At 54.6% G+C, this 13,571-nt stretch overlaps 1 protein-coding gene across 1 annotated transcript in view; it reads left to right on the top strand.

The window, feature by feature from the left end:
- Positions 1–344: 344 nt before the first annotated feature.
- Positions 345–13,571, top strand: part of LOC308277606 (fer-1-like protein 4) — a gene marked incomplete at both ends in the record, with an annotated part of 38,580 nt that continues 25,353 nt past the window's right edge. The window contains 19 exons of the mRNA XM_080716871.1: positions 345–423; positions 1,272–1,327; positions 1,721–1,809; positions 1,907–2,006; positions 4,571–4,662; positions 4,853–4,894; positions 5,192–5,362; positions 6,103–6,163; positions 6,277–6,408; positions 6,516–6,578; positions 6,670–6,754; positions 6,946–7,105; positions 7,183–7,366; positions 7,593–7,779; positions 8,185–8,543; positions 8,861–8,969; positions 9,164–9,341; positions 9,429–9,549; positions 11,775–11,875. Coding sequence (XP_080572997.1) covers positions 345–423; positions 1,272–1,327; positions 1,721–1,809; positions 1,907–2,006; positions 4,571–4,662; positions 4,853–4,894; positions 5,192–5,362; positions 6,103–6,163; positions 6,277–6,408; positions 6,516–6,578; positions 6,670–6,754; positions 6,946–7,105; positions 7,183–7,366; positions 7,593–7,779; positions 8,185–8,543; positions 8,861–8,969; positions 9,164–9,341; positions 9,429–9,549; positions 11,775–11,875 — 2,369 coding nt within the window. The remainder of the gene's footprint in view (positions 424–1,271; positions 1,328–1,720; positions 1,810–1,906; positions 2,007–4,570; positions 4,663–4,852; positions 4,895–5,191; positions 5,363–6,102; positions 6,164–6,276; positions 6,409–6,515; positions 6,579–6,669; positions 6,755–6,945; positions 7,106–7,182; positions 7,367–7,592; positions 7,780–8,184; positions 8,544–8,860; positions 8,970–9,163; positions 9,342–9,428; positions 9,550–11,774; positions 11,876–13,571) is intronic.

Below are 13,571 nucleotides of genomic sequence, written 5' to 3' on the forward strand. Positions count from 1 at the left end.
GAAACAACATGGGCTCTATGCCTTGAGGCCGCAAAGGCCATCAGGGGCCAGACCCGGGTGCTAGCCCCTCCAAACCTCCCTAACTCAGCCTCCGCCCACAAGGATAGGAAGGTCAGAAGCATCCTGCCAGCCTCCAGCTGGTGAGAGCAGGGAGGACTGGGCTGAACACAGGGACCTGACCCCACTCTCCATCCTCCTCCCTCTCACCCATGGCCCCCAGACCTCCGCCTGTGTGTTTGCCTAAGGGGCAGGGTTTGCTGAACCTGCCGGGTGAGTCCAGTGAGTCAGCGGCTCAGGTGGGAGAAGGGCAGGCGGGCAGAAGGAGAGCTAGTGGCCCTGGGACCATGGCTCTGACCGTGTGTGTGAAACGGCTAACAGGACTGCCGGGCACCCACGATCGGCAAGTGAGGCTCAGCTTTCGGGGTGAGGCTTGCAAGGGGTTTTGGAACTGGGGAGCTCCAGGTCTTCCAGCGCTTCCAGCCCATCTCCAAGCATGTCTTCTTTCCCTCTTACCTGATATCACCGACTTGCCACCTCCTTCCCTTCCTTCCCAGTCTCCTTCTTTCCTCTCCCCCTCCCTCTCCCTCTCCCTCTCCCCCCTCTCTCTCCCTCCATCCTTCCCTCCCCCCTCAGTTTTTTTTTGTGGTCTGGGGATCCAACCCAGGGCATTCTACCTCCAAGCTATATCCCCAGCCCTATTTTTATTCTTTATTTTAAAACAGGGTCTCACTAGGTTTCAGAGGGCCTCACTAAGTAGCTGAGGCGATACTCCTCTCTCGACTTCCCAAATACTGGGATTACAAGTGTGCACCACCACTCCTGGATTTCTTTTCCTTTCCTCTCTTTTTCTTTTCTTTCCTTTCCTTTCCCTTCCTCTATCCCTCCTTTCTTTCTTTCTCTTTTCCTTTATTTTTCTTTCTGTGGTGCTGAGGATTGAACTCGGACAGTTAACCTCTGAGCTACACCTCCCTCGGCTCTATTTTATTTTATTTTATTTTATTTTATTTTATTTTATTTTATTTTATTTTCAAACATGGTCTCACTAAGTTCCTGACAGCCTCACAAAGGCTGGCTAAAGCTGGCTTTGAACCTGTAATCCTCCTGCCTCAACCTTCCAAAAAAAAACTAGAATTACAGGTGTGTGCCAGTACACCTGGCTTCATCTACTTAAACCTGAATCCAGCAGAGAAGGGACACAGAACGGGGTGGGGGGAGGCAAACTATTGCATGTGGGTGGGGACTGATAAATGACTAGCCTCAGTTTTAAGCAGGCTTTACCCAGAAAACAAGGAAAATCCACTGTGGTCAAGAAGCAGATGTCGGCGAGGTCAGTACAGTTGGTTCCTACATGGGGAGAATCTGGTCTGTTTCCTTTCAGGATCCATCCTGGGGTCAAGTGGCTCATTTCTGGGTTTGGGGAGGTCTAGTCTCAGGAAGCGGGACCAGTCTCGGGGCTGAGAGGTGAAACCCAGCTTGGGGTAAGTCAGTTCCAAGACTGGAGGCATTAGTTCTTTTCTGATGGGTATTTAAGCCCAGATCAGCTTTACTCTGAAGTCAACCCCATGTTGGAGGGATCAGTTCCAAGTCTGGAGACTGGTCCCAGGGTTAGCTCCATGTTGGAACGTGGGCTTCTGTGCCAGGGTTAGGATGCACTCTGGATTGGGGGTCAGGGATCAGGGTCAGCCCAGCATGGGCGTCACAGTTTCTTCCTATCCCCCAGCTCTTCCGCTGGCCCCATTATGGGGCCCCGCTGGCTGAGGAGAGCCTGTCTGTGCAGGTGGTCAACTGCAGCCGTGTGTTCAGCCCCAGGTGAGTGGGCCTGGGGGAGCCGGGGATGCAGGGGGGCCGGGGGGGGGGCTTGGTGCCATTCCCCCGGGTCACCGTTCCGTTCCACGCCCCTCCCCAGGTCTCTGGGGACGCTGGTGATCTCCCTGCATCAGTTACAGAGTGCAGGCCGTTTGGTGCTGCGGGAGGCCCTAGTGGATGACAATCTTCAAGTATCCCCTGTGAGTGCCAGGTGCCAGTCGGCCTGTTTGACTTCTTCTACTTTTCCTTAAGCGTGAATCCAGCAGAGACTGGACACAGAACCGAGGGTGGGGAGGCAAATACTTGTATGGGGGTGGGGACTGGTAAATGACTAGCTTCAGTACTGAGTAGGCTTTACCCAGAAAACAAGGAACATTCACTGTGGTCAAGAAGCAGATGTTGGCCGGGCGTGGTGGCACAGGCTTGTACTCCCAGTACTCGAGAGGCTGAGACAGGAGGATTGCAGGTTCAAAGCCTGTCTCAACTACATAGTGAGGCCCTCTGTAACTTAGTGAGACCCTGTTTCCAAATAAAATATAAAATAGGTCTGTGAGTGAAGCCCGGAGGTGGAAAGCCCCTGAGTTCCACCCCTAGTACCACCAAAAATAAAATAAAATAAATAAATTAATAAATAAATAAAAATAAAGCCAGCATGGTGGCGCACGCTTGTAATCCCAGCATTCAGGAGGCTAAGACCGGAGGATCGCGGTTTGCGGACAGCCTCAGCTACTTAGTTTTACTTAGTTTTTACTTAGTTTTACTACTTAGTTTTACTCTTTGAAACTCAGTGAGACCCTGTTTCAAAAAAATAAAGAATAAAAAATAGGGCAGGGGGTGTAGCTTGGAGATCGAATGCCCCTGGGTTCCATCCCCAGATCCGTAAATAAATAAATAAATAAAAATAAAAATAGCTGGGCGTGGTGGTGCATGCTTGTAATCCCTGTGCTCGGGAGGCAGAGACAGAGACAGGAGGATCGCGCAAGTTTGAAGACAGCCTCTGCTGACTTAATAGACCCTGTTTCCAAATAAAAATACAAAATAGGTCTGGGAGTGTAGCACAGAGGTAGAAGGGTTTCCAGGAACCCCAATATGACAAAAATATAAATAAATAAATAAATATAAAAGAATAAAGCCAGGTGTGGTGGTGCACGCTTGTAATCCCAGCATTTGGGAGGCTGAGACAGGAGGATCATAGTTCAAGGACAGCCTCAGCTACTACTTAGTAAGGACATTTGCAACTCAGTGAGACCTTGTTTCAAAATAAAGAATAAAATTAAAATAGGGCTGGGGGTGTAGCTTGGAGGTGGAAAAAAAAAGTACTGGGGATGTAGCACGGAAAAGAGTGTCCCTAAGTTCAATCCTCAGTACTAAAAAAAAAAAAAGCAAGTGTCGGTGAGCCTGAGACTCCTTCTAGATAGAGGATTCCACTTGATCCATAGGGAAGAACTCGAAGCCCAGATAGGAATGGTACTGCCCCCCCATGGGACTCACAGCAGCACCTGCCTGAACCCTACGTGGGCCAGAACTAGGTTCAGCTCGGAGGCCGGGGCTGTGCTGTGGGAGAGATAAGACGTTTCCTGCTATTCCCTGGTGCTTACGGGAGACAAAGATGCACCTGGCTGAATTCCTGATGTTTCACACAAGCTCATCCAGCCTAGCAGAAGGGAGCCTGGCTTGAAGTCTCCGAGAACTCAGGCAAGTTATTCAGCATCTCCAAGTCGTCTCCCCACTTGCGTTAGGAGGAGTCGTATCAAGTGTTGAGCTTTCATTCCGTCTGTGGTCGCTGGTTCGGCTCTCAGAAGCCAAGTGTGGTGCTGAGCACTGGGGAGTCACGGGAGCTAAACCACAGAAGGGTTTGCCTCCTTGGAGCCCCTCACTACACAGGCAAGCATAATGCAAGAATTCACACAAATGAATGGAAAACTGCAAGTGAGAGCTGGTAGGGGCTGGGAGAGTGCATAATAGAGACATGAGACCTATTTGGGAGTCAGAAGAGGTTCCCCAAATAAGTGGTACTTAGCCTGGCTAAGTACTACTCGGGTACTTGGGAGGCTGAGACAGGAGGATCACAGGTTTGAGGATAGCCTCAGCAAATAGAGAGATTCTCATCAATCTAGCAGGACCCTGTTTCAAAATAAAAATAAAGGGGTCGGGATGCAGCTCAGTGGCAAAGCACCTGGTTTGCAGGTGTGGTGCTCTGGGTTCAACCCCCAGTTCCAAAAAGACAAAAAAAAATACCCTCAAGAAATAAGCAAAATAAAAATAAAAATAGGGCTAGAGGTGTAGCTCAGGCTTAGAAGGCCTCTGGGTTCAATACCCAGTACAAAAAAAAAAAAAAAAAAAGTCGTCCTTGAGCTTGGAGTGCATTTTATCCACAATATGAGAAGCAAGAATGTTCCAGGCAGAAGAATCTTAATATGCAAATATGACCTGAGGGAGCACAGCTCATTCCGGAGCTGATCTGGAGTGGGGTGCAGGTGGAGAGGTTGGCAGGGACCAGGCCACGCAGAGCTGCGAAGGCTGCAGGAAGAGCTCTCTAAGAGCAGCCGGAGGGATTCGGATCTGTAGCTGGCTTCTCCAGAGGTAACCTGCACGTTAAGATTTTAACAGGGCTATGAATGGCATTACTGATGATCAGAGAGGAGCCACAAGTCACCACAGATGCAGGCCAGGACAGCCTCTGCTTACAGATGGCGCTGTCTTTGGGCATCTTTAGCTTCCGTACAGTCTGAGGAGACCTAGGAGACACTGTATCTGGTTTCAGATCCAGGTAGAGCTTGACCTGAAGTACCAGCCCCCAGAGGGTGCTTCTGGAGCCTGGGCAGAGGAAGACTTTGGGGCACCCATCCGGGACAGGTAACCCTTCTTGCAACCTAGGAAAGGCCTGGTGGTCCCAGCCCAGACAAAAAGAAGGAGAAAGGGAGAAGTGGCATCCAGTTTCGCTCTGGATCTGCCAGCTCCTGTGGCCCTTGGCCCCGTGCTGCCCAGAGGCAGCTCTGCGGTCAGGCCGGGCCTCTCTCACGCCCTTTGTTTTTCCCTCTCCCAGCTCAGAGTTGATCATCCCCAATGTGGGCTTCCAGGAGTTGGAGTAAGTATGTGGGGATGACCTGGGGTCATCAGGGTGAGTGTTGGGGTTAAGAGCCAGTGACATGGGGGTAGATCTGGGGCCTGGGATGAGGAGTGAATCAACTCTAGGGTCAGAGTTCAGACCTAGAATCGGAAATCAGTTCTGGAGTTAGAGAGGTCCCAGGGTCATGAGTCTGCCCTGGGGTCGGAGGTTCCATCCAAGGTTCAAGGTTCAGTCCTAAGGTCAATGAAATCAAGGGATTTTACCCAGAGATGGTTGACAAGTCCCAGGCTTGTGTCCTGAGGGCTTTTCTGCCAGGCCTGGGGATGCCCGGCTGGAGCGGCGTGCAGCGGCTCTGGGCCGCAGGCTAGCCCGAAGCCTAGGCCCGCAGGACGATGAGGAGAATGAGCTAGACCTGGAGCTGGAGCTGGACGAGGAGGGCGAGCCCGAAGTGGAGCTTTCTGCGGTTGTGTTCAGCCCCCTCAAGAGGTAACTTGGGTACCACACCACCTACTCCCACACCCCGCCTGCAAATCAGTCTCATCACTGACACACCTGACCTCACACCCATCCATCCTCATAAACACAGTCCCGGGGTACTGGTGAAGGGTGGATGCCCTGGGCCAGGTCACTCCTAGGCACCGTCGGTCCAGTCAGTTGCTCGGGCTCCTACCGTGGTGGGAGATGAAAGCCTGAGGTCAAGTTTTTTCTCTTGGTTCACTGCACTGTCCCAGAGCTTAGAACAGTATTGGCATATAGTAGGTCCTCAGTAAACTTGTTGAATGAATGAATGGATTCAGGGCTCCACGAATGAATCAAATCCTGGGTGTAGAGCCAGGCATGTTCAGTTGCAATTCATTATTTGGGCGGCTGAGACAGGAGGATCACAGGTTTGCAGCCAGCGTAGGCTACTTAGTGAGGCCCTCTGCAACTTAGTGAGACCTTGTTTCAAAATAAAGAATTAAAAAAAAAATAGAGCTAGGGGTGTAGCTCAGAGGTAGAATGCCCCTGGGTTCAATACCCAGTACTGCAATAAATAAATAAATAAATAAATAAATAAATAAATAAAATAAAATCTGGGTGTAGCTTGAGATGGAGGCAAGGCAAAACTCTTAAGAATTCTGAATCCAAAAGTTCAGAGAGGAGCCAAGACCTCAGTCCCAGCCTCTAGCTGATGTGTGTGTTAGCAAGGAGCGAGGGAGCCAGAGCTGACCTTAGCGTTTCTGCAGCCGAGCTCAGGGCGCAGTGGGCACAGATCCGCTCCAGCTGTCCAGAGCCCAGGACTTCCAGGTACTGTTCCCCTCCCAGACCCAACCCTACTGAGCTCCTGCTCTGCTTGCACACAGGTTCCTCCCCTCTCCGGGCAGGTCTGGCTTCTCTTCCTCCCTTTCTGCCCCTCTCAGGTAGGGGTGACCGTGCTGGAGGCCCAGAAACTGGTGGGCGTCAACATTAACCCCTTCGTGGCAGTGCGGGTGGGGGAGCAGCGCCGAGTGACGGCCACACAGCGTGGGACCAACTGCCCTTTCTACAACGAGGTGGGCAGGCCCGAGGGACTCCTAGGAACCCGCCACTGCCCCCAGCCACGAGCCTCCACCTCTAACCTCTCACCTCTTGACCTCTCGTTCCCACCACTTCCAACCAGTACTTCCTGTTCGAATTTCATGAGACCCGGCTTCGCCTTCAAGACTTGCTGCTAGAGATCACGGTGAGGAGCGTAGTGGAAAGAGGTTTCCTTCATTAAAGGGGGGGCGGGGACGGGGTCGCCGAAGCCCCAGGGCTAACAGCGCCCCCCGCAGGCCTTCCATTCGCAGAGCCTCCCCTTTATGGCCACCCGGATAGGCACCTTCAGGATGGACCTGGGCATCCTCTTCCATCAGCCAGGTACAGAACCTCCCCGGTGGGGTCCCAGCTGCAGGCACGGGGAGCCGGGAGCTGGCTCTGGGCTGTGAGCCGGCTGCCCCTCCGCGCCCCCTCCGGGTGACCCCGGCACGGCCAGCGCCCGGTGGCAGCCCTACGACCGCCCGCGCGTCCCGCCGGCTGCCCCAGCCCCTGACCTGCCCCTCTGCCCCCAGATGGCCACTTCTACCAAAAGTGGGCTCCTCTGCATGACCCCCGAGACACCCGCGCGGGGACCAAGGGCTTCGTCAAGGTCACCTTGGCCGTGAGGGCGCGCGGGGACCTGCCCGCTCCGCTGCCGCCCCCGGGCCCGGGGCGCAGCTCGGACCTGGAGAAGTGAGCTGGGCGGGGGTCGGGGGGCGAGGTCTGGGGCCAGCCCGCCGCGCGGCGCCTCTCAGCTCCCGCTCCCCTAGGAACCTGCTCCTGCCGCGCGGGGCGCCGGCCGAGCGGCCGTGGGCGCGGCTGCGGGTGCGGGTGTACCGCGCCGAGGGCCTCCCCGCGCTGCGCCCCGGGCTGCTGGGCGGCCTGGGCCGCGCCCTGCACGGCCAGCGCGCCCTCGTGGACCCCTACGTGCGCGTGTCCTTCCTGGGGCAGCAGGTGAGCCCCCGCGCCCGGCCCGCGCCCCCCGCGCCCTGGCTCTCCGCTGCGCCCGCGCCCCCCGCGCCCCCCGCGCCCTGGCCCTCCGCTGCGCCCGCGCCCCCCGCGCCCCCAGCGCCCTGGCCCTCCGCTGCGCCCGCGCCCCCCGCGCCCCCCGCACCCTGGCCCTCCGCTGCGCCCGCGCCCCCCGCGCCCCCCGCACCCTGGCCCTCCGCTGCGCCCGCAGGGGGAGACGTCGGTGCGCGGCGAGGCCCCCGCGCCCGAGTGGAACGAGCAGCTGAGCTTCGTGGAGCTCTTCCCGCCGCTGACACGCCGCCTGCGCCTGCAGCTGCGGGACGACGCCCCCCTGGCCGACACGGCCCTGGCCACGCACCTGCTGGACCTGAGCCAGCTCTCCCACGCGGGCCGCGCGGGTGAGCGCTTCCGGCTGGCGCGGGGCCTCCGCCCTCCTCGGGACCCAGCTCTGTCCAGCGGTCCAGCCCCGCCCTTCCGAGCTCACCGGTCACCCCAGGCTGGGACCCCACCCTCGGGTTGACCAAGGCGTGACCGCAGCCACTCGTACGGCAGCCTTACAGCTCTGCTCTTCCTGCGGATTTGCACGCAGGGAAACAGGGCGGCCGTGTCCTCTCCCCTGCCCCTTTACCCCGCCGCACGCGGCTCCGCGCCCAGGGCGGCCACGCCGCTCAGCCGCGCCTCTGGGAGCTGAGCGGGCTTAGAAAGCCAGCCCGCTGAGCAGAGGAGGTAAGGGGGTGGAACATAGACTTTAGGACCCACCTGCCCTGTGCTCACCTCCCAAACTCTGTTCTTGTTGCCCACAGTGGGGTTTAAGCCCACCTTTGGCCCGGCCTGGATTCCCCTCTACGGCTCGCCCCCCAGCGGCGGGCTCCGGGATGGCCTTCAAAGTCTCAATGAAGGCCTTGGCCAAGGCGTCTGGTTCCGCGGTCGACTTCTGCTGGCGGTGTCCATGGAGGTGTTTGAAGGGAGAGCGGAACCGGAGCCTCTCCAGGCCCTGCAGGGGTCCAGATTGTCCCAAATCACCAGAAAGAAGAAGAAGAAAAAAGCCAAGGGCGGCCAGACCTCCCCAGGGGCCGCGCAGCAGGTGGCCTCCAGTGCGGATGGGCCTGCGGCTCCTACTGCTATGGAGGTGGAGGTGGAGGAGCTGCTGCCCCTCCCCGAGGTGCCTGCAGCCACTCTCGGCTCTGGAAGGGCGCATTCTGTATTACCAGGCACTAAGTCCATGGGGGCAGCGTCTCAATTTGGGGGCCTGGGAGGATGTAAGTGGTGGGAGACTGACCAGTAGGCGTTGGCACTGGTCTTCTCTGGGAGGGGTCAGCCTCACATTGTTGAGGAGCAAGGGGCAGAGATGCAGGGGGCACCTGCAAGGGCTTCTGGGCCTTGGTCGGAGTGTCTCTGCGGACCTTGAGGCCAAGCAGAGTCTGGCCAGCTCCCTGGAGGCAGGTGCTCACTGCAGCCTGACTCCCTTCCCTTCCCCAGAATGCCCTGGCACCCTGTGAAGATTTCCTGCTCTTCGGGGTGCTCTTTGAGGCCACCATGATTGACCCTACTGTGGCCTCGCAGCCCATCAGCTTCGAAATTTCCATTGGTGGGTGGCCGGGCTCATGCCACTGCCGGCCATGGTTTTGAGGGTGATCACTGGTGTCAAACCTTTGGCGCCGGGGAGAGGCTGTCGCCCCTCAGTGAAGGGTGGAGTTCTGCCTTCTACCGAAGCAGAGGTGGTGGAGGAACGGGTCTGACCCTCGCCTGCGGCCTGCTAACCCTTGCTGCTCCGGGGGGTAGGGCGTGCAGGCCGGAGAGAGGAGCAGCTGGGCCGAGGGGCCAGGGCTGGAGAGGGAGCAGAGGGCACCCTGGAGGAGGCTCAGTCTCTCCTGGAGTCTGAAGACCAGGGGGCCTGGCTGGAGGAGGAGGAGGAGCCGGGGACCCCAGCTCAGCGGCCGGAACCTGTGGATGGCAGCGGGTGAGTGCTCCTAGCAACTGGAAAGAGGGTGTTGGGTCCGTAGGCACCCAGGACACCCGAGCCTCCATTCTCCTCTGTCTGGCCCAGCCCCTACTTCTGCCTGCCCCTGCGCCATCACAAGCCCTGCATACGTGTGTGGAGCCGCTGGGAGGATTACACATGGCGCCTGCAGAGCAGCAACTGCGTGGGCAAGGTGGCTGAGAGGCTGGTGAGGACAGAGCCGGCGCTCGGAGGGAGAGGCAGGGCCACGCCACTGCAGCCTTGAGGGCGCTCCCCAGTGGGGATCTTGGGTGGCGTGCCAGGGAGCCACCACGCTGTTGGAGCAAGACAGAAGGTGGTGGACACAGGGCCAGCCAACGAGCTGAAGTTGTGGGAGGACAAGGATTTGAAATTGTTGTACAGGCCAGGTGTGGTGGTGCACCCTTGTAATCCCCGAGCTTGGGAGGCTGAGACAGGAGGATGGATTGTACAGACTCGAAGCCAGCCTCAGCTACTGAGTGAGGCTCTCAGCAACTTAGGGAGACCCTGTTTCCAAATAAAGTATATTTTTAAAAAAATAGGTCTGAGAACAAAGCCTGGAGGTAGAAAAGCCTCTGGGTTCCACCCCCAGTGCCACAAAATAAATAAATAAATAAATAAATAAATAAATAAATAAATAAAAATTGTTGTACCACTGGGTAAGGTAGCGCAGGCCTGCCTGTAAGTCCAGGACTTGCAAGACTTAGGCAGAAGGATTCCAGGTTTAAGGTCAGCCTCAGCAACTTGGCAAAACTCTCTTCCAAAATAAAAAATAAGTCAGGAGGAATGGTGTGCACCTATAATCCTAGTACTTGGAGGCTGAGACAGAAGGATTCCAAGTTTGAAGCCAGCCTCAGCAACTTAGTGAGACCCTCAGCAACTTAATGAGACCCTGTTTCCAAATAAAAAATAAGCTGGATGTGGTGGCATATGCTTGTGATCCCAGTACTTGGGAAGCTGAGACAGGAAGATTTCAGGTTCAAGGGAGACTCAGCAATTTGGTGAGACCTTTAAGAAGGGCTTGTGGGTATAGCACAGAGGTAGAATGCCTCTGGGTTCAATCCCCAGTACCAAAACAAACAAACAAACAAACAAATAAATATTAAAAATAAAAAGGGGCTGAAGCTGGGCCTCGTGGCACACACTTGTAATCCCCGCGCGTGGGAGGCTGAGACAGGAGGATCATGTAGGTTCGAAGCCAGCCTCAGCTGGCTTAAGAGACCCTGTCTCCAAATAAAGTATAAAATAGGTCTGGGAGTGTAGTCCAGAGGTAGAGGGCCCCTGGGTCCCATCCCCAGTACCACCAAAAAAAAGGGGGGGGGCTGAAGGTGTAACTCTGAGGTAGAATGCTCCTAGGTTCCATTCTAAGTACCAAAATTAAATTAAATTAAAATTAAAAACAGCCGGGTGTAGTGGCATATGATTGGGAGGCTGAGATAGGAGGATCACAGGTTCATGGCCAGCCTCAGCTACTTATAGTGATCCCTCTGCAACTTAGTGAGACCCTGTTTCAAAATAAAACACAAAAATATTCAATCCCCAGTACTGCAAAAAATATATATAATATTCCATAAAATTAAAAAAACAAGAAAAGTTGTGTGTAGTGGCTAATCCTAGTACTTGGGAGGCTAAGACAGAATGATCGCAGGTTGTTCCAGGCCAGCTTCAGCAACTCAGGGAGACCTGTTTTAAGATAAAAAAATAAAAAGTGCCAGGAGTGGTAGTGTACGCTTGTAATCCCAGCATTTGGGAGGCTGAGGCAAGAGGATCATGGTTTGCAGATAGCCTCAGCTACTACTTAGTGGGGCCCTTTGTAACTCAGTAAGACCCTGTTTCAAAATAAAGAATAAAAAATAGAGCTGGTAGTGTAGCTTGGAGGTAGAATGCCTTGGGTTCAATCCCCAGTACCATAATAAATAAATAAAAATAAAAAGGGCTGGGAGTATAGCTCAGAGGTAGAATGCCCCTGAGCTCAATCTATACTGCTACAAATAAGTAATAAAATAAAATGGAATAAAGCCAAGCATGGTGGCACATGTTTGTAATCCCAGTACTTTGGAGGCCGAGACAGAAGGATCGCAGGTTCACGGCCAGCCTCAGCTACTTAGTGAGGCCCTCAGCATCTTAGTGAGACCCTGTTCAAAATAAATAATAAAATATAGGGCTGGGGGTAGCTAAGAGGTAGAACAAGCCTGAGCTCAATCCCTCCCCCTACAATTGTTGGACCTAGAAAGGGGCCGGGTGAGGGAAGTGGGTAGAGCTACTGGGAGCCCAACCCCACCCAGGTGGAGCCACGAGGGGCTAGGAGAATGGGGCCACAGAAGGGCAGGCCATCGAGAGCCGTGGCCAGTGGGGTGGGTGGGCGGGGCCAGGCCAGGGGCCCTCCAGACTCTGACCCTTTCACCCTGTTCGCAGAACCAGGGGCTGCAGGAGGTGGAGAAGATGCAACGCCGGTCGGGGCTGGGCGCCTGCACGCGACTCAAGCAGACTCTGGAAGAACTAGTGGCTGGGAGCAGGTGAGCTGAGAGCCAGCCCCGCAGCTGGCCAGCTCCAGGGTGGGGAGGCTCCTGCTGGCTGCCTGGACCCCAGGAAAACCTGAAGCTGTATTTACTCAGTACTTTAAGGGACAGTGAGAACAAGACAATTAAATGTATCTAGGGTTCTTATTTATTTGGTGGAAGTACTGGGGATTGAACCTGAGGGCATTCTACCTCCAAGCTATACCTGCAGCCCTATATTATTATTTTTTATTTTCAAATAGGGTCTCGCTAGGTTGATGAGACTCTTACTGCTTGCTGAGGCTGTCCTTGAACCTGTGATCTTCCAGTCTCAGCCTCCCAAATTCTAGAAATTACAGGCATGTGCCACCACGCTTGGTCCCCTCAGTCCTACTTTATTTGTTTTTTTGTGACACTGGGGGTAGAACCCAGAGGCTTTCTACCTCCGGGCTATACTCCAGGACCTATTTTATATTTCATTTGGAAACAGGGTCACTAAGTTGCTGAGAGCCTCACTAAGTAGCTGAGGCTGGCTTTGAACCTGCACAATTCTCCTATCTCAGCCTCCCAAGCGCGGGGATTACAAGCGTGCACGACCATGCCCGGCTGTCCTATTTTACTTTTAATTTTGAAACAGGGTCTTGCAAGTTGCCGAGAACCTCAGTAAGTTGCTGAGGCTGGCAGTGAACCTGCGATCCTCCTGTCTCAGCCTCCCAAGTGCTGGGAGTACAGGTGTGCCCCCCACTCCCAGCTCAAGGGAGTTGGATGGAGATGATTGGGGATCGAGCTGCTCACAGGCCTTAGGCACCTATTCTTCCACCTCCAACAAACTCTTTTCCTCCGTGCTCCTGGAGGCTTAGACCTCTTGCCTCATCTTGATTCATAGAGGAGACAGACGCTTCACCTTCCTCGGTCCAGCCTCCTCCTGGCAGCCTCCACAGCCGTCTGATCTCCCTCCTTCCTCCTGCGGTGGAGGACACACCCTGTCCCAGGGCGCAGCCGTGGCCCTGCTTTCCTCTTCTCTCGCCTGCTAGAGGATTGGCTCGGCCATTGCCCGCTGTCTCTCTGCCTCCTCGACTGGCCCTTGTTTTTATCATGTTATTGCTGTAACCACACAAACATACTCCAGTCCCTTCATGGCCCTGGATTCCATAACTACTCTACTTGTTTGTTTGTTTATGGTACTAGGGATAAAATCCAGCAGACTTCTACTTCTGGGCTACACTCTCAGACCTATTTTATATTTTATTTGGAAACAGGGTCTCACTAAGTTGCTGAGACCCTCACTCAGTAGCTGAGGCTGGCTTCGAACCTGTGCGATCCTCCTGTCTCAGCCTCCCAAATGCTGGGATTACCAGCGTGCACCACCACGCCCAGTTTATTACCTATTCTGGAATCTGAGTCTCTTTCTTATACTCTTCTCATAAGAGTTGTTTATTTTTCAACAAATATTTATGGCACTTGCTGTGCCAGACATTTTTTTAGGTACAAAAATATGAGTAAAAAAGTGTCCCTGCCCACAAAACCCCCTAAAGTACATATTCCTGTGGAGTAGGAGTGAGGGACTGAGCAGAGACACATAATAAATATGAAGCCAGATGTAGTGGCCCATACCTGTAATCCCAGTACATAGGCATCTGAGACAGGAGGATCCTAGGTTCGAGACTAGCCTCAGCAAGTAGTGAAACTCTCACCCTGTTTCAAAAAATAAAAA

The sequence above is a fragment of the Muscardinus avellanarius genome (assembly GCF_963383645.1).
Source record: "Muscardinus avellanarius genome assembly, chromosome: 19".
NCBI lineage: Eukaryota > Metazoa > Chordata > Mammalia > Rodentia > Gliridae > Muscardinus > Muscardinus avellanarius.